Below are 22045 nucleotides of genomic sequence, written 5' to 3'. Positions count from 1 at the left end.
AGAGAGAGAGAGAGAGAGAGAGAGAGAGAGAGAGAGAGCTTGTGTGCCTACGTGTCTGTGTTGTCATTCCGACTCGACTTTACTGAACTGAAGCTTGCAAGGAAAGGTCCCACAAACAAGCTCGTTTGGGAATCTGTGTGGAATTCCGCCCCACTGCAGGAAAAGCGCCTCCTTACACTATCCCCAGTTGACTGTAGTAGTCACATGATTGCAGAGAGCAAATACCTTCACTCAGGACACACCCTACCATTAAACAAGAGACTAGAATGTGTGTTTGGGCGACAGTTTGTTATTATACGTTGTGTTGCCTTTATGGCAATGGTTCCCACAGTGGGGTCTGGGGACACCCAGGGGTCCTTGGGGGGGTTTCAGAGTTCCTCCAGAAAAATGAGACCTGTCATATTTTCACAGAGATTAAATATGTGGATAAATTCAAAAAGCCTCTCGCATGAGTGTCCGAGGGAGAACATCTCTGAGGCATAACGTGTAGCTACTTTGGAGGGGGCTTCTCTTACTTGGCATGAACGTTTGACGAACCCCCGCTTTATTACTTTCATTTCATCACTCTACACATTCGAGGGCGTGCGCTTTGCTCGCCACTGTACGTGACGTCAAACCAGCATGGCGGTCAAGGTGACTTCGGCATCGCTCTCTTAACAATTTTCAAATATCTACTTTAACATGTCTGCATGTTTTGTTCGTTTTCTTGTGTAGGAATTGTGAAAGCTAGAGTTTGTGGTCCTATCCGAATAGGATTTCTGCGGATGCGGTGAACTCAAAGGCTGTAGCATCACTGGGCTAGCTAACGCCCGGCGGTGGCTGGCCTTGATGAAACATCCACAACCTCGAACTTAGCGAGATAATGCTAACCAGCTGTCAAACTGTTAAGAGGGGCTAGATAAAATGACTAGCGCTAGCTGAACTCGCATCGTTTCACAACAGACGACTCTTTGTTAACTTGCTCTTGTCTTCTCGCCTCTTTGCCGATTTAATACGTAACATGTCATTGCTACGGTTTGTGTCCTCTTTATTTGAGTAGTTGTGCTTGCTAGCTAGCTAGCCAATTCTAGCTTCAGCTTGTGTAGATGGCTGGCTTTTTGGTTGGTTGGTTGGTTGGTTAGCTGCCTAACTTGATGTACTTGTTACTGTGCCAGTGTGTAGTCGCTTAGCAGCGGTTTAAAGCCGCTGTAGCAATGGGTTGTACTGTCTCCTTCAAAGCAGTGGACATTTCAAGGAGACATCAACCCCACGCAACTCATTTGTTTTGCTTCATGTTTTGTCCAGTGCAGCGCTTGCAATACTTGCTACAATCAGCAGTTTTCTTTTGAAATCTAAATACACATATTTATTCACTGTTCGAACAATATCATATTAAAGCCATTTTATTGTTGTGTGGCTGCAGGTGCAATCTACCAAACGCGGGGACCCAAGTGAGCTGAAGGCAATCTTTCAGAAGGTAAGGGTGGCAAACATTTCATAACTCTCGGAAAATCAGTGTAATTGTTTCCTGCTCAAGGCCAGGGTTATGCATAGACCATGCGCATAGTAATATATATGCTCAACATTAACATAGTCATCAGAATTATCTGTGACATGGTTTTGAATTGATGAGAAATACAACTGAGCCAGCACGGTTTTCATAGTCACTTGGTGAGTAGGCTAGTAAGATTGTGTCATGGGGTTTTGATTGCAACGTTAGACACAGATTTAGGCCTTACACAGACTGCTGTCAGAAGCAATTATGACTGAATAGACTGTCAATGAGCATCCTCATCAGTTACCCAAACTTTGCACCGCGGCAGCTCTGTTTTCTGCCGGATGACAGAGGTTAAAAGCTAAAGGTTACTGCTGGTAATGGTTGTTCAGTAAGCAGGTGATATCCTTGTGAGTGTGGTGGCTGTTTTTGGTTTAGTGCTGCAAGATAAATTCCTTCATCTCAGCTTTCCCTTGTCTGTCTCTGCTTTGATATTCATGACGGGAGAAAGGAATGTGTTTAAAGAGCAGAGCCTGGATAGCTCAGTCGGTAGAGCATCAGACTTTTAATCTGAGGGTCCAGGGTTCAAGTCCCTGTTCGGGCGAAGTAATGCATTTTCTTGTGCTGTCTCCTTTGCACTACAAGTGAGGTCCTGCATGCCCTTGTACTGTGCAGATCAGATAGTACGGTTTCACCTTGTTACTCGGCATCATATTACCAAGACATATTGCTTGTACATGGTATGTTCTTCACAATAAACAGCTTCTGAGTCAGAGTAAAGGCTATAGCGTGTCATTAGAGCACACAAGGGCAGGCTGGTTGTGTATGGCCATGAGATGGCATGAGACGATAAGAGTGACATTTGTAGCTGGCTTAGTTACCGTTCACATAGAATCACTGCCTCCTGCGTGTGACCCGCTGTGTGACATTTGTGTGGGCCAGCAGTTGCCAGTGTGTGGATATAAATAGGCCAAATAGTTTACCTGCACAAGCTGAACACATTAGTGTTGGTGTGTCTGCACATGCATGCACTATTGTGGGCCCACGTTGTAATTCTGTCATGTCATGTCATGACTGCAAGGACAAGGGCATTGGGTCTTGGTGTGCTCTCCGCAGTGTTTCCCATACATGGGCTTTATCTGGGCGGCCTGCTCAGTAAGATTCCCAATGTAAGAAGGTTTTTTAATTTTAATTTCAAATTTGTCAAATTCACATTACATTGTATAGAGCTGGTTGTGCAGCTGTCATTTCACATTGCACAGACCAGTTGCACCCAATCCGACAGGTTCTCAAGTTGTGAAAACAAAAAAGTGTAACTTGCAGTTCTACAATTTGCTCCAAACTCACATATTTATAATGGTATTTGTAAACAGTAACTTCACACTTTTTAGAGAGCGTTAACATGAGTGCAGTCTAGTACTGCTGACCCGTGTTTACTTGTCATGCTTCATGAATGAACATGCCTCTGAACGTTGACCAAACAGGTCCTGGCCAGGGCATTGTGAGGGTTGACAAAGCTGTTGGTAACATAGCCAATATAAAGCCATGCTCCTGACATGGCTTAGCTCATGGTTATGTAAATGGCGTGCACTACTTACTGAGGTTACTAGAAGTGCACGTGTACAAGTGCCGTTTGCTCAATAGTTTGGACAAAAGTAGCTGACAGCTTTTTGGTTATTGGTTTCTATGGAAGATAAATAATTGTAATGCTTGTTTGCTGACTGAAGCCACCAAGTCACTGTTGACACGGCATAACACCAGGTTAAATCACTTGACTTAATTAAACACTCTGATCCCAGGTCTGTCAGGAGAAAGGACAAGGGAAAAGAAGTTTGAGTGTGTAAAGGGGTAGGAACCCCCGTTATTGTCTCTTGTCCTCCCCTCAGTATGCCAGTGTAGCGGACAAGGATGGAGAGAGGTTCATGACCCCAGGAGACTTTGTCCAGAAGTACCTCGGACTACACACACAGATCCACCACAACCCCAAAACTGTACAGCTCATCGCTGGCGTAGCTGACACCACTAAGGACGGGTATGTACTGTACAGCACACAGCTTATCACTAATTGAGAGTTTATGGAGTCGTGTCTGATCAGTAGTTGCCATTACAGCCACTTAGAGATAAGATAAAACTCAGAGAATTACTCCTAATAATGATTGTTTGTACATGCGTTCAGCATGCACAGATACTCTCTCACACTCACTGTGCTGATCACATCAATGTTGGGTCTTCTCCATGTTAATCTTTTATGTGTTTGTGTTTAACAATACATTTTTCTTTTCTCCTTCACACACACAATGGCAGGCTGATCTCGTTCCAGGAGTTCCTAGCTTTTGAGTCGGTGCTGTGTGTACCAGACGCTCTCTTCATAGTAGCTTTCCAGCTGTTTGACAAGACTGGAACTGGAGATATTTCCTTCGGTATGGACCGTTGTGTGTTCTGTGTGAGTGTACTTGTAAGTAAGGGTTGGGTTCGATTCACTTTCAATTCAATTAATTCGAAATACAAATTGAAACTGCCATCTACCTATTCTCTATAATTTATTTATGCACTGGATACATTGTGTAAAGATTTTCAACTTTCAAATTTTGAAGAAAATCCACTGAATTAATTGATCGACCTCAAAGTGCATCGAACCCATCGCTGGTGTGTTTGTATGTTTTGTCAGCATAATTTTCATGTTTCCCTGTGGTGCTGTGTGGAGAAAGAATTTACTAACCTGACATCGTTAACCAGATTATTCTTAGGTCTAAGCCATTACACATGGATGCATTTACTTACACAACCACTCTCATGCACTCTTTCTTACTTCTTTCTTTCTTACCTCACACAGAAAGCTTATGTCATGTCCCTCCACAGATTTGTGCATTTAAACGATTTTACTAAACTATATAACTTGAAAATAAAAACCTATTTATTGTTTTCATTTGTCCGACTGACAAATTATGTGTGCATCAATATATTGATTCATTAATTAATTAAACCATTAATAAGTGTGTGTTTGTGTGTGTGTGTGTTTTCCAGAGAATGTGCGGGACATCTTCAGCCAAACCACAGTGCACCACCACATTCCCTTCAACTGGGACTGTGAATTCATCCGCCTGCACTTTGGGCACGACCGCAAGAAACGCCTCAGCTACCTCGAGTTCACCCAGTTCCTACAGGTATGCAAGATTGCACACACTGCTGAAAGACATGTAGACATTTAAACACGCATACACACACACAATGGAACAGCAGCGCTCTTTCAATCTCACTCGTTCACTTTCACTCTCCATCTCTCTCTCACGCACACATTTATGCTTTGACTTCCATATTTCCACTCAGTCTTGTGTTGTCATTGTGTAGGAGTTGCAGTTGGAGCATGCACGCCAGGCATTTGCCCAAAAGGACAAGGGGAAGAGTGGCGCCATCTCCGCCATGGACTTCAGTGACATTATGGCCACCATCAGACACCACATGCTCACACCCTTTGTGGAAGAGAACCTGGTCTCTGTGAGTAAGAGAGGACAGCAGGGGACAGATGGACATTGGGAGCTTAGGGGAGGAAAGGGAAGAATATGGAGCACAGTAAAAATATTTAAGGTGTTATGGATCATCAGTTATATTATTTTAAGACAGACTCTGATCCTTCAAACACCAAGAGTCTACTCCATGTGTCCATGCATTAATTTGAGCTTCGACCAGCAGCTAATTATACAAGTCACTGTCGGTCGGTCTGGTTGGTCTGGTCAGTCCCAAAGATTTCAAAAACCCCACTGTGCATATAGAGCTGCAGGATACAGAGATACAATACAATACGTACAATAACTTTAACAGGCTGCCACATTGGTGGTAACATTGATTGATGTTGCACATAGTCAAAAAAAGGCCTAAATAACAGGTCACTGATTAGGCCTATTAATGAACATCCATTAAAGTATAGTCCTGCCTTAGACTACCACTTGTCACAACGGCCCCAATACGGTAACTTGCACCAATCTGGTCTCAGCTTATCACAAATTACGAGCTTGTTTATGTTAGGCGTTTCCTTACGTTCCCACAATAACCTCAGAGATTTCTTGGCAGGCATAAAGTGATAGTTTACAAAAGCAATGATATGATACTCAGGTCCTGTAATTTCTGCAAAGGCAAAGATTCTGTTTCCAGAAAATCGTGTGTACTATTTTAAATTCCATAAGACAGTATTGGGTACTGCTCAAGGAATCACACATTTGACTTTGAGTTGAGTTGCAACTGTATCTCTTGGTTTACTCAGTATTAGTCAAATATTGAAAAATGTGGAGTAATGTGCTTTGAGTGATGTGTGCTGCTGTGCTTCTCCCAGGCTGCAGGTGGCAGCACCTCTCACATGGTCAGTTTCTCCTACTTCAATGCCTTCAACGCCCTCCTCAACAACATGGAGCTGATCCGCAAGATCTACAGCACACTGGCTGGCACACGCAAGGACACGCTGGTGACCAAAGGTACTCACACACAGACTGGCACACTGGTATGATGCTGTTTCTTTGACCTTCAGAAAAGAGGCTCACATGAGTGTGTCGGGTATGTGTCTATTATTCAAAGGTCATTGAATTGTTTACGTTGACTTTCTCTTCTCCATCTCTCTCCACAGAGGAGTTTGTTCATGCTGCCAACAAGTTTGGTCAGATCACTCCCATGGAGATTGACATCTTGTACCAGTTATCAGGCCTGCACTCTCCCTCTGGGTAAACACTCACTCACTCACTCAACACTTACTGATTGGCTACTATATATTGTGATATATATGTAATTACAATGATGTTGATGATAGAAAAGAATGGTTTGTGTATTAGGCGCCTGAACCTTGCTGACATCGAGAGGATAGCTCCGTTAGAGGAAGGATCTCTGCCCTACCACCTGGCTGAAACACAGAAACAGGTGGCGTGCGCATGTGTTTGTTTGTGTTTGTGTGTGTGTGTGTGTGTGTGTGTGTGTGCTGACAAATGAGGGGCATTCTTGGCAAAACACAGTTGCAATTGGCTGTCAATCTCTAAAACACCCTCTGCTTATCCCAGTATTTATTTACACGATGAATGTATAGAACTTTGTTTTGATCTGATTTCTACGGAGACACATCAGTGATTGTGTTTCTACGGAGACACATCAGTGATTGTGTAACGCTGTATTTGTTGATATACATGTTACACAGAATAAATAGGACCTCATGTGGTGCAAAACACTCACACATATGCATAATATAAATGCTCCATGGTCTCCATTTGTGTGCCAGCAGGCTCATGGGGACGGCTCCAGGCCTGTGTGGCTCCAAGCGGCAGAGTCCGCCTACAGGTTCACCTTGGGTTCCCTGGCTGGAGGTGAGTAAGGGTCTCCCCAAGACAGATCGCTTTCTCAGGGACACGTGGCAGCCTCTGATGTATCCACTGTGTATTTAGTGTGTTGTTTGTGTGTGTTTGTGTGTGCGCAGCCACGGGAGCTACAGCAGTGTACCCCATAGACTTGGTGAAGACTCGTATGCAGAACCAGAGGTCCACAGGTTCCTTTGTTGGAGAGTTGATGTACAAGAACAGCTTTGACTGTGCTAAGAAGGTGCTTCGCTACGAGGGCTTCTTCGGCTTCTACAGAGGTACGCCACATCAGAGAGGAGATATACTTAAAGAGCACCCCCCCCCCCCATTTCCTCTGCATTCATAACACTCCTAGTTAACTTATTAGTATAATTTTAAATGGTATAGTCTAGTGATTTGTTGAAGTTAAAGGATAAGGCTGGTGTTTTTTAATGCATTGCTTACCATCAACAAATCCTATGAAAATAACAAAATCCGCGATGATTTTGTTTTGCCAACAAGTCTCGTCCATGTAGCCGGTGGCCAATGCAGCCATGTCCCAGCAGCCATAGACCTCCATTGTATTAAAAAAACGATTAAAAACACGTCAAAGAGCCATGCCGTTGCTCTGGCAGCATATTTCATCATCGCGATGCACCAGGCCAGCCGACCTTTTCCTCAAACAACTTAATAAGTCGGCTGCAAACAGTTTGCGATCTCAGGAAAGTAGTTCCGTAGCACCGAAAATAGTCCCCGGCGTAATGAAGAATTTGTTCCCATTTGAATTTGATTTGGTAATGACTACAACAGCCTGATTTTTGTGGTAACAGTTAGCGATTTTTAAAATAGAAACTATGTCTTTGTGAGCTGTATTTCAAGGTTTTTAGCTTATAATTGGAGTGAATGACTTCCGGGTTGACGGCGAAAAACGGTACGTGGGAAGTCAGAAAGTGACGAGAGTAGAGCAAACGCATTGTTGATTTTGTTTTTTTCATAGGATTTGTTGACAGTAAGCAATGCATTAAAAAAACACCAGCCTTATCCTTTAAGTTCAAAAAAGTCTTCCCAGACACAAATTATGTGTATTTTAGTTTCCTTACCTCAATTTCTTGTATTCATCTCAGCTGTGGGTCCTCCTCATCTCCATTTTTCCCCATTCTTGTATTTTATTTCCCACCCCACTGCACCCTTTGTTTCTTGCACACATATCTTCTGTCCTGAAGTAACATTAGCTTTCTGAAAATGTCTCATCTCTATTGTGTAGTCCTGTTTGGGGTTGTACTGGTTGATGCTGATACCTCCTTTTTCACTCGGTGTCAACCAATACTGAGATTTGATCTATTATTTTTTACTGAACAATAACGGCTTTGATCATTCATTCAGGAGCCTTGAATAAAACAATTTTTTTTTTCTCCATTAAAGAGATGCTACATCCTTCCTTGTGTAAAAATAGCAGGAAAATATATTGCTTTACTTGAATTTATGCTTTGATAGACGTGGTTCTTTTTACTAGAATTTTATTATTGGGGAATTTATGCTATACTGATGCCCTATTTTAGTCAGCTGTCTCCCTATTCCTTCCTTTTATCTCTCCGTCCACTTCTCTCAGGCTCCTCACCTTTCATCTCTTTTGTAAAATCTCTTTCAGTTTGTTGGCATTTTTCTTTTTAACCATCCTTTTTGATCTGATGTTTTTTTTTTTGTTCCATCTTACCTCCTCTTGGTTTCTCCTCTCTTGCTGCTGTCTGCACAGTAGTACTAATGAAATGAGATTCTCCTGTCACTCAATCCCCCATGATGCCCCACAGGTCTGGTCCCCCAGCTTATAGGTGTAGCACCAGAGAAGGCCATCAAACTCACGGTGAGACCCTCCCTGCTCCGGCCTTATTCCCACACATAATCCCCTTCCATTCGCCTTAGCCAGATTGCATGCACACAATATTTATTAAGTTATGATGGTAATAATAACCTTTGTTTGTGTAGCACCTTTTTAAAAGAGAGTGCTTTATCAATCAAATAAAAGCATACATCATACTCTTACAGTAAAAACAAGAAGACCATGATGAAAAATGAGAATAAATGGTTAAAAACAATATAATGGTAAAAAGCAAGTCTATAAAAAGTGAAAAGTCTATAAAAAGTGAAGAAGTGATAATGATTGACTGATTTGGAGTATTTTGCATGACGCTGTATTGTCTCTAGTCTCATGCCAGCGTGTTTCTGTGTCCCATAGATGAATGACTTTGTAAGAGACAAATTCACCACTAAAGATGGCACCATCCCTTTTTTTGCGGAGGTCATGGCTGGTGGCTGTGTAAGTACCAGGGCTCCTACCATTCAAACAGTGGAAAAAACAATAGCAGAGACCAACAAGCCAGAAATGTCAATGCTGGGAGGGACAGGGAGGGCTAGTGTTTAGGGACAGGGAGGGACAGGGAGGGCTAGTGGTCCTTTTGGTGTCCTTTGGCAAGACGTCTACCTGCTCACTCATTTTTAAGCCCTGTTTGGACAGCATTAGTATTGCTAGAGAAGGTCTGGTAATGTAGTTTTTACTAGAGTGATTCGGTGATTTCAGTCCCATGCAGATCAGTATCATTTGTGATTGTTACAGAGCTCTTGTCCCCGTGGGACTTAATTGTTAAGTGACAGTCAGATGAAATGGCAAACTAAATGATTGGTCAGGATTTAATGTTTACATAGTCTTTCAGTAATCAAGACTTTTCTCCCACCCCTCAGCTATGAGCTTGTGAGTTGCAGAAACAGTAGTGTTTTAAGTAAATGTGTGAACAAGCCCCTCTTCTCCCCACCTCTCCAGGCTGGGGGCTCCCAGGTGATCTTTACCAACCCTCTGGAGATAGTCAAGATCCGCCTGCAGGTGGCAGGCGAGATCACCACTGGACCACGAGTCAGCGCACTTAATGTGGTCCGGGACCTGGGCTTCTTTGGCCTCTACAAGGTACTGTGTGTTTGCATGAATGTATCCTCCTTTCAGGCTGGTCAAAGTCCTTCGAGGGTGCATATAAGGAGCTGATTTGTCTTTGGGAAAATGCATTTTGTTTATCTGTCTCCGTGTGATGACATTGATTGACATTATATCCAGAGAGGGACCTCTGCATAATTCACAGACACTTATTCTGTCTGGCATTCATCCTCACTATCTCTCTCTGTCTCTCTCTCACTTTTTCACACTCTTAACTCACACACACGTTCGCAATACAACTCTGTGTTCTCTGTGTGTCTGTCTAGGGTGCTAAAGCATGTTTCCTGAGAGACATCCCCTTCTCAGCCATCTATTTCCCAGTGTATGCCCACACCAAGGCCGAGCTGGCTGATGAGCAAGGCAGGCTGGGAGCTCTGCAGCTTCTCACTGCTGGAGCAATTGCAGGTAACCTCACATATGACTCAGAATAGCAGCAGTAGTCTGTCAACTGTCATTTAGAATATGGCTATACCCTGGTGACTCTTAGTCTACAAAGGTCTAGGCTTTCTTGAGGATCCCATGATTAGTCTGTAGTTAGTATCATGAAATGCTGCATTACAGAAACATTACAGTAGCTGTTGTTTAGTTGGATCTGTGGCACGCAAACCACAGTTTAAGACAGTGCCGTGCAATTTCTTTTAGCTACAAACTAGTGTGTCGTATGTCATAACATCCTGCAGTTATTGTCTATGCACAAAACTAGGGGTGGTGATATGACGATCTTAGAATTATACACACTTTGAGAAAAAAACAGTATATATGAACAACTGGAAATCATGATGTGTATTTGATCATGATTTGGTAATGATTTGTACCGCCCCACTTGACTGTGTCTGGAGAGGACTGAGCCTCCTCTGATCATTTTTGATAACTCTGTTTCCCAGGTATCCCTGCAGCCTCCCTTGTGACGCCTGCTGATGTCATCAAGACACGTCTGCAAGTCGCAGCGAGGGCAGGACAGACCACCTACTCAGGAGTCATTGACTGCTTCAGGAAGATAATGAAAGAGGAGGGATTCAGGGCTTTGTGGAAGGGCGCTGGAGGTGAGTGTGCATGACTGTGTGTGTGTGTGTTACTGCAATTAAACAGTGAGTGTGTCGAATACGTCTCCGTTTTAAACCTTTTGGATCTTCCCTGTCTCCTCTCCAGCTCGTGTGTGTCGGTCCTCTCCACAGTTCGGTGTGACTCTGGTGACTTATGAGCTCCTGCAGAGGTGGTTCTACGTCGACTTTGGAGGACAGTAAGTTGTATTCAGAATATTCATTTACTTATTTTTTGTTAAAAGGAGAGCAGGCAGTCTAGTCAGCTTTTAGTATTTTTTATTTTTTTTTTTATTTAGACAGTTGGAAAGTAGAGGGAGACAGGGTAGAGGATGCACAGGAGAGAAAGCACTAGTGGGATTTGATCCTAGCCCAGTATGGCTCCATGTGGCTCCAGAGGCAGGGAACATTTGATTATCCTTTAATTATGTGCGCATATTCATCTGCTTTTGATATATTGATATGTGAAACTGAAGAACGATCCTTTAGATAACATCCTCCTGTGATTCATTTAATTCTCATAATTGTTATTGTGATTAGATGATTTAAGTTGCATTGAAAAGACGCTTTGAATTCTAGCCTTTTAACAGATAAACTATTCCTGTCCCTTTCTGCCCTCTTCTCTCCACAGTCGTCCGGCCGGGTCTGAGCCCACGCCCAAGTCTCGCATCTCGGAGCTTCCTCCCATCAACGCGGAGCACGTCGGAGGCTACCGTTTGGCCGCCGCTACCTTCGCCGGAGTGGAGAACAAGTTCGGCCTCCACCTGCCCAAATTCAAGTCCTCCGGCGTGGTTTCCATACATCACCCAGAGCCGGCCCTGGCCACGCCCACCCCGGCCCCCTAGAGATCTGAATCTCCATATCACTTCGCCATCCCTCCTCCTCCTCTACCAGGAGCCACACACTTAGATAGATACACATACAAAACCATAATTAAAATGTGCAGCGTACGCATACTGTTAAACGTTTTGAACACTCCACAACTAAGGGCCATTAACATAGGAACAAACACACTGGCCCGCTACTCTCCCCAGGGTGAGGGTCAGCCCCAGTGGTCTTCAGCCAGTCCTGGTGGCGGAGAGCTGGCTGCCGGCTCGGATGTGGAGGAGCAGACAGCAAACTCCGACTGTGCTGCATCTTCAGTGGCTGCATGCTCCTATCCTCTCCATTCTTTGTGTTCTTCTCTCCAGCATTTGTATAAAATGGAGCCTCGGGCACTCCTCTCTTTCTCTCTCATGAGTAGCGGATATGATTTATATTCTGTCTGATGCACAGTGTAAGTAGGACTTCTCTGATTGGACAGTAAGCATAGGGAATATTAGATTGGGCAGCATGGTGTGTGGGGCTTTACTCTTGATTGGTCCTCGCACAGGAGGCTACTGTACATATTGTAGATCTGTACAGAGACGCTGCACTGACAGGAAGCAATTGTTACAATAATGTTGCAAGACAGTGCTATGGTAACATTCAACCAGCGTCATGATACAGTAACACTGGAACGATATGGTAATGTGGGACGCTTGGCCTTGGTCTCTGAGAATCACTCTTACTGATGTACAGAACTTTTCAATTAAAAGTGTTTTCTTGATAAACAAGAATCATGAGCAGAGAATTAGGTATTAATAAATTAAATGTATTTCAGTTCATCCATTGTATTGTATTTTATTGAAATAAATCATCCATATGGTTTTAATTTTACTAATATGACTGAGTTTTATTTCAATGAGAAAGTGCAACCATTGACTGTATTGGGAACAATAGTAGGGAAAAATACAGTACAATAAGTCTAGGTAGAATACTGATCTTGGTCGCTTGATATTAAATATGGTTGCTACAGTGCATTTTTAGCTCATGAACACTAAGTCAAGGACAAAAGGTTTCAAATCTGCTATTCTTTTGTTTACAGCCTGGTGAGATTGTAACCAGTTTCATACAGGCTGCATTCTGGATGGAATGAAAGTTGGATGGAAAAAATCATAGAAATTGAATAGGACCCAACTCAAGGTCTGTGGTTAAAAATGAATTTCCAACCTCTTAGCTATAGGCCTTCATCTTCAAACCTCAGTTGAGGACAAGTCAGGAACCAGTTTTGTACTACTCAAAACACGGGTACAGAGTATAAAACGTAATCAAGCTTTGGTACAGAAAAAAAACAGCACTTCTAAACTGTAACTAGTGTCAACGACTTCAAGGCAAGAAAAGTAACACATTTTGCCTCATAAAAAAGCTTGACTGTAGTGCTAATGTCAGGGATGTACTACTCAAGCTTTCAGTACAAAGCAGCATTTTTTTTTTACAGTACATGAAATGTTTAAATAAGTGCAACCACCAGAATAAATATTAAATATTGTAGTGGTTAAAACTTCAGGATGACACAGTTCTGCACAGGCCAGAGTGTGCATGTGTGAGTGGATTAGCCAGCCGTCATATTCAAGTGCTGCTGAGGCTGAAGGGGGTTTGATAGTGAAGATATAGTTAGCTTGTCATCATCCACATTGTTGAAACACACTTTGCCAGCCATGTGCACAAACATGTGTCAGGAAAATATTAAAACATGTAAAAACACTCAAATGGTAATAAAAAGGTGCAAGTACAAAGGTTTGCATATTTAAAAAAAGGGCTGAGTTGGTTGAGGCCTTAGGAGAAGAGCAGTGTCTGGAGCCCTGAGGATGTTATCCTAGAGCTAGAATGATAGAACGGACAGCCACATCCAAGTATTCCTCTCTCAGCTGAACTTTTCAACTTTAGCTAAACTGTGGTTACTATACTATTACTGCTATGCACATGGCATATTCATTGTTCTAACAAACACTATAAACCTCTAAACATTTAAAACCATGTCTAAAACATGTCGAAAAAACTGTCTGTTCTAGCCATTCTAGCTCTGCACATCTCCTCAGACCAGTTGATGTTCCGGTTAAGTTGGAAAAAAGGAAGCTGGAAGCCGGAGGAAGGAGAGCTCAGCTCCTTCGGCAGTGTCGGGTTTGCGTCGTGTACTGTAGTGCGATTTATATGCGGCCGTCGCTGTGGCGTTTGTGCCACCGGGCGTTAGGCAGCCAGCTCCTCCGCTTCTTCTCGGTTCTCGTTGATCTCATCCAGCGCCCTGACGAAGCGTGTCCACTCGTCAGCCTTCGGCACACAGATTTGCTGCAGCACAACAAACAGCATGTCAGACAAAAGGGGGCAGCGTGTCAGAGAGAGGGAAGCTAAAGGGTATCTACACAGATCCATAAGCTGATGAAGACTGTACCACGGCGCACTGGATTTGCTTTACCCAAAGTAGTGATGACTGAGGAATGGTAAAATAGACACAGAAAGGATAATATGATAATAGTAAGAAGGGATAATGTCTCACCTCCCCTACGTCATAGACCTGCACCTGGCCCTCTGAGTCGCCGGTGGCAATCTCTCTGCCAGAGTGATCCCACCTCACGCGGTTCAGCGCTGGAGCGCCTTCCACACACACACTGGCAGTGGGGACCTAAAAAACACACACCAGCTGACTATTATGTATGTTCAGGAGTGCTGCGATCCCACCGTCAGACAATCTTGCATCTCCAAAAAGTCACATTTCAGGAATTTCAGCTCAAGGGCGTTAAGGTCATGATTTACTCTGCACATAAAAGGATGGAATTGAACTTCAAATTCAAGTGGAGGAAAGGTCTTACGTGGAGTTTCAATACATTGTGTGTGTGTGTGTGTGTGTGTGTGTGTGTGTGTGTGTGTGTGTGCGTGCGTGCGTGCGTGCGTGCGTGCGTGCGTGCGTGCGTGCGTGCGTGTGTACTTCGGTATCGTTGTTGAGGTTCCACAGGTCCAGGCGTCCGGCTAAGTCGACGCAGGCGAACAGAGCAGGGTGTGTGGGAGACCACATCACATCATAGACGTAGTCACAACTGTCCTCAAACGAGTACAAGGGACGGGTACTCTGCAAGGAGGGAGAAACCATTCATCTTTAGAAAGAGGACATCTAGTATTAGTGTGTGTGAGTGTGTGTGTGTGTGTGTGTGTCTCACCTTGGTGCTCCAGAGTTTGACGGTCCAGTCAAAGGAGGAGGAGATAAAGAGGTCAGAGAAGTCGACAGCTCCTGCAGCGCTGTGGCAGCTCAGCCCGGTCACCGGCCCGTGGTGGCCCTCAAACACCTCAGTGATGCCCGCCTTACTGTAACACACACACACACACACACAGCTTGGTATTAGACTTGTGATGACCTCTACTGACTACCCACTGACTACATACCACTTTCACTATTTTTTACTAGTCAGATGAGCTTTTTTAGAATAGAAAAGGACCTCTGAACGATGGCTAGTAATCTGCCACAGGGGCTGGTAGAGAAAAAAACATTCACAACCGGCCACAATCAGACTTTTCCAGTGTTTTGCTGGTGGCCAGTGTTGCTCTCCCATCCTGGCTGTAACCCTAAAATAGGCACACACCTGCCATGGCGACAGGCAGTGTAGACGGAGCCGTCCTCGCTGCCCACCACAAAGTTGTTGACGTCGGCAAGAGGAAAGGCCATGGAGGTGACGGCCACCGCCTTGCTCTGTTTGAACACCAGCTCCAGACTGTCCTGCAGGGAGAACACACACAGCAGCACACCCATCAGCCTCGCACTGTCTTTGCACACAGGGCTCATTAACAAATCATACAGGTTGATTAAAGAGTAACTAAAGCCCAAACTCAAATCTGTGTAAAGCCTGATATATAATGGTAAAAAGCATGCTACTGAAATTGCCATCTGTGTGATGTCACCTTCTATAGAGTTCAACAGCTGGTGACATCACCTGGCACCAAAGATCATCCAATAGCAGATGGCAATTAGATGTCAGGCTTTTGGGGTTTAGTTACTCACTTTACTAAAAAACAAAACACACAAGACAGTTAATTATCAATGAAAAGCCTATCTCCCCAAAAACCCTGATATTTTGAAAAAAAAAAAAAAGAATTAAAAACAATAATACTGACAATAACGATAACAATGATACTTAAAAATAATCCTTGGCATTTAGCTGCAGTGGCACCCCACAGCAGCCCCAAAATTCAGAAATATGTAAATGGTAAAAACACAATTGCACAATTGTCCATATATCCTGGAGCCGTCCTTAAACTGCAACACCTACTGCAACTGAAACTGACCTTAGGGAAAACCTGGGTCTCAGAACCAAAACTACCCCCAAAAACTGTACAAGAAAAACAGATTCATAATAACAACAACAGCATGTAAATTATCCATGCAAGTGCAATGTACCTGTGGCTGGGAAAGCATGTCGAGGCTCCAAGAGCACATCTTGCCATCAGTGGAGATGCTGATCAGGTTGTTAGCATTCTGGCTTCCCACCACATTCACACAGTAGACTGGGTGCTGGACACAGCAGAGCACATTTACACAGTCAGTCAGAGAGAAAGATACAAAAAAGCAGAGACAAAATACTGGCAGAGAAAAAAACACAGAAAACACATAGCTGTGTGAATCGCATTGGAACATCTTGGAAGTGGCTTGTGAATGTGTGTGGGTGTATGGCTGCCTTTTGTGTGTGTGTGTGTGTGTGTGCGTGCTCCAGTGCATTACTGTGTGTGCAGCTGCAGACAGGGGGGTTCTCTGGACAGGGGTGCGTTTGTTGCTCCTGTTGTCCCATAGGACGATCTGGCCGGAGTAAGTCCCGCCCACCACCAGGTTGGGGTGGAACTTCGCAAACCCGGTCGACATCACCTCTGACTGGAGGAGGAGGAGGAGGACGAGGACGAGGACGAGGAGGAGGACGAGGAAGAATGTTTAAATACAACACAATTTAGATATAAGATAACTGCTTTAATATTTGGTTATCTGAAGCCCCAATTTATTTTGGCACATAAAGTTTTGGTAACAATGGCTAGCAGACAATGGCTTGCAGGGCTATTGCATGTGAATTTTTCCCTTTAGGGTTAGGTCTGTCCTACCTGGCAGTGGAAGATGTACTCGGGTGTGTTCTTCTTGTACTTCAAGTTCCAGACCAGCGCCACTCCGTCAGGCTCATGGGGAGCGTCCTCGTTGTTGTTGTAGGAGGCCACCAGCAGCTCTGGGTACTGAGACGGACACAGCAGGCATCATTAGAGATGCAGAGGAGTCGCAGTGGAACCAGGAAAGAATCATGCATGACTCACGAGCAGGAGTCAACACAACAATCTTTAAAAAGTTCATTTTATACAGGCTCTCTGTATCATTCACACACTCAATACGCTACCAGATCTAGGAATGCTGTTCTGGGACGAGTGAAAAGATGAATTTCCCTATGGGGATCGATAAAGTATCACACACAAACACACGTACCTGGGGGGACCAGTCGAGACAGGTGACCACTCTGTTCTTAGTCCAGACCTCATCTGCAAACTGTCTGTTCAGAACCAGCTTCGCACCTGCCTGCATCTCTCTGACAGGGCAACAGAGAAACAAAGAGAGTCAATTCTATCTATCTGTCCATCCATTTCTATCCATTTACAATTATCTGGTCCACACATAAACACAGTGTTTTTTTATATGTGTCTCACCCCTCCTTATCCTCTAGATCTCTCCCGCTGTAGTCGAAGCAGACGTCCACCCGCTCAGCCAGAGCTCGCTCCACGATCCTGCTCCCTCGCTCGAAGAACAACAAGAACTCCTCAGAGTGCAGGAGCTGCAGCTTCTCTTCCTCTGTCAGCTCCTTTGGAGAGTCTATACACTCACAATTCAATAAGAGAAGCAAAATAATTCAATGTTGAATTTAACTAAACATTCAACACTTTCACCAAATTTCTGCAAGCTGAAATCTCATCACCTCTACATTTTAGGCATTTAGCTGATTAACAGACAGTAGATTAAGCTCAAACTCCTATCCTTACCGTCCTCCTCCTCCTCTCCCTGTTCCTCCTCCTTCTGGGTGTCATCTGCTGCTGGAGCATCAGGCATCTCCTCATCCTCTTCCTCTTCTGTCACACACACACACAGATTTGATTCAGTTTGTACCAGTCAAGGTGGAGAGTGGAGCGTGTGTATGTTTGTGTGTGTTTGTGTGTGTGTGTTTACCTGGTTTTTGTTCGATGGGTGCTGGTGCCTCAGTGTGTGTCTGTGTTTCCTTGGAGTAGGACACCATTTCCTTAGGGAGGAAGTCCACCTGGGTCACTTTGGACATACACAGCCTCATAGCTCCACGCCTAGGCATAGCATCATGGGAATAAGCACACACAAACACACACACACACACAGGTTCATAGTATAATGCAGCACCAAACGCAAAATTCAGATATATGGAAACATAAATAATGATCTACACGCACATATTATTAACACTTATACACATACAGACACATTTAACATTTAATGAAACGACACCAACCGCCACAAACAGATCAAACAAAACAGACACAAAAAAAAACAATTGAATAGTTTTCTAGCACTAGAAGTTGGAAGACGAGCTAGAGGAGAGAGGAGAGGAGCAGTACCCCATCAGCTCAGAGTCGGAGTGGAGTTGCAGAGTGGAGGGGTCAGGATCCCAATGCAATGTCCTTATACAGCCAAACCACCAGACGGTGTTAGTCAGAGAGACAGAGAGACAGAGGAAACAGACAGAGAGGAGAGAGACAGACAGAGGTTGACAGTATGGGAAAAAAAACGGTGAGAGAATGAAAGAGGTGAAGAGACAGAGCAAGACAGAGGCAAAACGTGAGCCATACAAGTGAGGTAAAAGATGAGGAAGATGGCAAAAAGAAAGGGAGAAAGACAGGGGAGAGAAGAAGAATAGAGGGAGGGTTAATTGAGAATCAGCAGCGTGCCGGTGACAAGGCAAAGAGGAGACAGGTCAGAATTCATCAAGTATAATTCAGTTGTTAATACACACACTTGGCATGCAGGTACCGTACTTCACAAGAGTTACCTAAACCAAGCCAATTTGTCTCGCACACACACCTGGGTCCTGCGTTTCCATCGCCAGAATCTTGGCTGCCTGCATCGCTTCCCACTGATTTGTTGGAGGGAGACATGGGGGCGGGGACTAAGTAGTGAAACAGACACGTATCTTCTGTTACTACCCTAAGGGGCTGAACTGTTAGTGCGAGCGTGTGTGTGTGCCAATGCGTGAGTGAGTGAGTGAGTGAGTGAGCGAAGGAGGGAGGGAGGGAGAGAGGGAGGCGTGAGTGAGTGAGTGAGTGAGTGAGTACGAGTTTGCATGCAGTGAGGAGGTCAAAACACAAAAGGGAAGAAAGACAGACAAAGGGGAGAGAAGAGAGAATGAAAATAAATGGCAGGCAGATTTAGGTGTCATGCAAAAAAAGGTCATGGTCAATGCTTAAGAACTGTGAGAGGGGAAAAAAGCAGGCAGTGACTGAAACCAAGCTACAGCACAGGTTAGAGGAGATTTCTTTAAAACACTGCAATCAATCAAGGAAAACCCAAAAGTGATGCAAGAAAAGCAGGGGTAAACAAAAGCCAGAGACATGCGTGTGTGTGTCGTTACCGTGGGAGATGTCGGGGGTGATGCCAACACTCTGCAGCAGAGCCTCTGCCTCTCTCCTCTTCCTCTCCAGGTCAGAGTCTTCATGGCCAGAGGAAGTCCCGCCACCCACCTCCACTGCACGCTTAGAGTCTCCCTACAGAGTACAAAAAAAAGTTCAGTTAAAGCTGTGAGTATGAATGGGAGGGAAAGAGAATGAGAAATGGAAAAGTAGGGACATTATCATTATCAAGTTATCATTTCCGTCTACTCACATCCTTCCTTTTCTTCTCCTCCTCTTTTCTCTTCTTCTCCTCTCGAATCTGGGCGATCCGTTGTTTCTTCCTCTCCAGCTCAGCTTTCAGCTCGCTCTTGTCGGACATGCTGCAGGAGTTAAGTGGAAGGGGGTGGAGGGAGATGTGAGGAGGGAGGAAAGTCAGAAAGAAACAGAAAGGAGTGGTTGTGGGGAAGCCTGAGTGATCAATAGGATGGGTTAGTAGAGTCATTCTATATCTTCTGTCATAACCTGAAAACTCTGAATTGCTGCTGTCTTCAAGTATAAAAATCGTTTCTACTTTTTCTCTCTTATTTACTTATGTAGCAGTACACTTTTGTTATTATATATGATCTATTAATTTAAATATATTCAGTTGTAGGGAGGAGGGAGACTGCCTTTCAACCGGAAGACTACAGTTAAAGTTCCAGTGTTGGTAAGCATCCGCCCTGCTGAAATGTCCTCGAGCAAGACACTTAATCTCTACCAGCTCTGCTATGGCTGTCCTGTAGCTGAGCCTGACCTCTGACCTCCCTGTGGAGGGGGGCAAGGGAAAAGAGAGTTTCTCTACAGGCATCACTAAAGTATCACATTATGATTATTATTATACTGCCTTAATTTCCCTGTAGATCCGTGTGATCATCTGGGGTCTTTTCACAACCAGCACTAATTTGTGAATCAGCACACGGCCATTGTGAGACCTGTAAGACCATTTACAAAAGCCTAAAAACTGCACAATAATCTTTTTATAGTTGTTGAAACAGCTTAATTACATTGACATTTCTTTTTAAGCATTTTAAAAACTGTCCACAATGGTGGTTGATGTTTTTTCTGGATTTTAATGAATAATAATAAATACCTATTGCCTTCTAATAAAAAAAGTTGCTTTATGCAATTTGGAAATGGCACTAATCAGTACTACAATTTCGCTTTTTTAATGATCCGTAGTTTAGTAGTAGACTTCAAACAGGCAGCATCAGGCACATTAGCCCTGGGCCTGTCACACTGGAAACATGTGAACACAAGACAGTAGTTGACAACAATGTTCTCTTTATCTGTCTCTTCCATAATGTCATGGCTAACTATTAATGACTGAGACGGTGCATTTTTCCAGAGTTATTCAGGCTAGGCATAATGTCACTATGAGATTCAGTTAATATCGAATTTTGTACTAAACACAGTATCTCAATAGATTATTTTAAATCTAATGAGTCTGTAATGATGTATGCCAGAATACACACACAACAGCAACAAACTGGTCGAATCCATGTCCTGAGCCTATTACATTTCTGTTGGGTATGTCCGTAATAGTTGGACAGGCCACAATATAAAATGCTCAAGAAAGTCTCCATCTAACATTCAGAACTGCGGACAAACCTGAACGTTATTTCAACTGTCATTGCCGAGCTGTTTCACCGACTCACGCCTATAGTCTCCATTTCACCTTTGTGTCTATTTCTTCATTATAACGTGCTAATTTAGTGGGTGCTTCATTCTACGTAGCCTTTCTGCCGGGTCAAGGGTTTTTCTATATGATGATAATCTGATTATCGAATACACACACAGCATAGATAGCTAGCTGGATTAGCATGCTAATCTCCATGGCAGCCGCGGGCCTAGACAGAAGGAACAGCTGAGCTCAACGGTAACATCGCAGATAAACGGACGAGCTTCTCCGCTATATACTTCCCAAACACGTTTAAAAGCAACATAGTTGAGAGTATACATTCAAATACCTGATGTCAGATCTGAACTGTGTGTAGCCAGATAACAACAGAATCCAATTTACGAGGTGTTAAGTTTGGACAGAAGTGATGGTGCTGAACTCAGTGATGATGCTGGAACTGAGACAGTTATTCGGCTTCGTCCTTCTTCTTCTTCGGTGGATTTATCAGCGGTTGGTAAACAACGTCAATTTGCATTTTTACCGCCACCTACCGGACTGGAGTGTGACCCAGGGATCATACAAGCTCTCTGAAAACTAAAAAAGTAGGCCTAAAATTGGACCTGCAGCAGATAATGAACCTTGCGATATCATGGATTCCTTTATTTCCTCAACCTCCTTTAATCTGTTCAATATTTTACACAAACAAAAACTCTTTTTCTCTACTAACTGCATGCTTGTATTCTTTTCTAGGTATGCCATTACTATCCTTACCACAAACCAGAGAGCATCATCAAATATAACGATGTAGCCTGCTTTTCTTTTCCTTAATGCTATTGTCAGGAAAAGTGAAATAAAATAAACGAGCCTCAGGAAATCAAATGGCAACAGGCAATAAGGCCCATTTCATGTTTTTGTTTTCAATCTGTGTGATTGCCACATAAACAATAGCTGCCTGAATACTGATTACATTAAAATTAAACATAAAATCACACATACACTATTCCCTGGTATATTCTGAGTCAATATGGTGATTCATTTTATTCTTACCATTAGAGAGCTATGTACCACAAAGAATTGGCACAAAACTTTATTGTGCATATATTTTTTATGAACACACACATACAAACATGACATCATACAGTG

General features: G+C 43.6%; 2 protein-coding genes and 1 non-coding gene across 9 annotated transcripts; 2 read left to right on the top strand and 1 right to left on the bottom strand.

The window, feature by feature from the left end:
* Window positions 1–611: 611 nt before the first annotated feature.
* LOC139644946 (electrogenic aspartate/glutamate antiporter SLC25A12, mitochondrial-like) lies at window positions 612–12486 on the top strand. Of its 3 annotated transcripts, none has more exons than XM_071520486.1 (18): window positions 612–633; window positions 1403–1456; window positions 3361–3506; window positions 3779–3894; window positions 4499–4638; window positions 4823–4969; window positions 5802–5940; window positions 6090–6183; window positions 6292–6376; window positions 6732–6813; window positions 6924–7082; window positions 8592–8644; window positions 9017–9097; window positions 9599–9739; window positions 10030–10168; window positions 10648–10806; window positions 10913–11003; window positions 11435–12486. In XM_071520486.1, the coding sequence occupies exons 1-18, from the start codon at window positions 622–624 to the stop codon at window positions 11646–11648; spliced, it is 2052 nt and encodes a 683-aa protein (XP_071376587.1). In that variant the 5' UTR covers window positions 612–621; the 3' UTR covers window positions 11649–12486. The 3 variants fall into 3 exon arrangements, with proteins under 3 accessions (XP_071376587.1, XP_071376586.1, XP_071376588.1); XM_071520485.1 differs by having other exon boundaries at window positions 6729–6813; XM_071520487.1 differs by lacking the exon at window positions 612–633 and adding an exon at window positions 991–1014 and having other exon boundaries at window positions 6729–6813.
* Window positions 2006–2078, top strand: trnak-uuu (transfer RNA lysine (anticodon UUU)). Its single transcript has one exon. It is a non-coding gene; the product is annotated as a tRNA-Lys (tRNA).
* LOC139644947 (dynein, cytoplasmic 1, intermediate chain 2a-like) lies at window positions 12486–21351 on the bottom strand. Of its 5 annotated transcripts, XM_071520489.1 has the most exons (17): window positions 21252–21351; window positions 19517–19625; window positions 19266–19398; window positions 18719–18803; window positions 18256–18318; window positions 17840–17967; window positions 17656–17742; window positions 17326–17488; window positions 17108–17207; window positions 16738–16863; window positions 16370–16516; window positions 16049–16162; window positions 15237–15370; window positions 14817–14961; window positions 14588–14728; window positions 14159–14284; window positions 12486–13950 (listed from the first exon to the last, which is right to left on the bottom strand). In XM_071520489.1, exons 2-17 carry the CDS (start codon window positions 19622–19624, stop codon window positions 13852–13854), a joined length of 1899 nt encoding a protein of 632 aa, XP_071376590.1. In that variant the 5' UTR covers window position 19625; window positions 21252–21351; the 3' UTR covers window positions 12486–13851. The 5 variants fall into 5 exon arrangements, with proteins under 5 accessions (XP_071376590.1, XP_071376589.1, XP_071376591.1 ...); XM_071520488.1 differs by lacking the exon at window positions 18256–18318 and having other exon boundaries at window positions 18719–18854; XM_071520490.1 differs by lacking the exon at window positions 18256–18318.
* Window positions 21352–22045: the final 694 nt, after the last annotated feature.

Source organism: Centroberyx affinis, unplaced genomic scaffold, assembly GCF_046629955.1.
Source record: "Centroberyx affinis isolate AG114_WGS23_722 - 3 ecotype Tasmania unplaced genomic scaffold, CSIRO-AGI_Caff_v1 ptg000804l_1, whole genome shotgun sequence".
In the NCBI taxonomy this organism is placed as follows: domain Eukaryota; kingdom Metazoa; phylum Chordata; class Actinopteri; order Beryciformes; family Berycidae; genus Centroberyx; species Centroberyx affinis.
This window is presented reverse-complemented; position numbering and strand designations above follow the sequence as displayed.

Bases quoted from the DNA above. Each gene is read 5' to 3' on its own strand.
- LOC139644946 (XM_071520485.1), top strand. The intron at 3,507-3,778 runs GTATGTACTGTA...ACACAATGGCAG, and splicing joins GCTGACACCACTAAGGACGG to GCTGATCTCGTTCCAGGAGT. The intron at 6,184-6,291 runs GTAAACACTCAC...TTTGTGTATTAG, and splicing joins GGCCTGCACTCTCCCTCTGG to GCGCCTGAACCTTGCTGACA.
- LOC139644947 (XM_071520489.1), bottom strand. From the start codon at position 19,624: ATGTCCGACAAGAGCGAGCTGAAAGCTGAGCTGGAGAGGAAGAAACAA. The intron at 16,864-17,107 runs GTACGTGTGTTT...TGTCCGTCTCAG, and splicing joins GTCTCGACTGGTCCCCCCAG to TACCCAGAGCTGCTGGTGGC. The intron at 13,951-14,158 runs GTGAGACATTAT...GTTGTGCTGCAG, and splicing joins AGGTCTATGACGTAGGGGAG to CAAATCTGTGTGCCGAAGGC.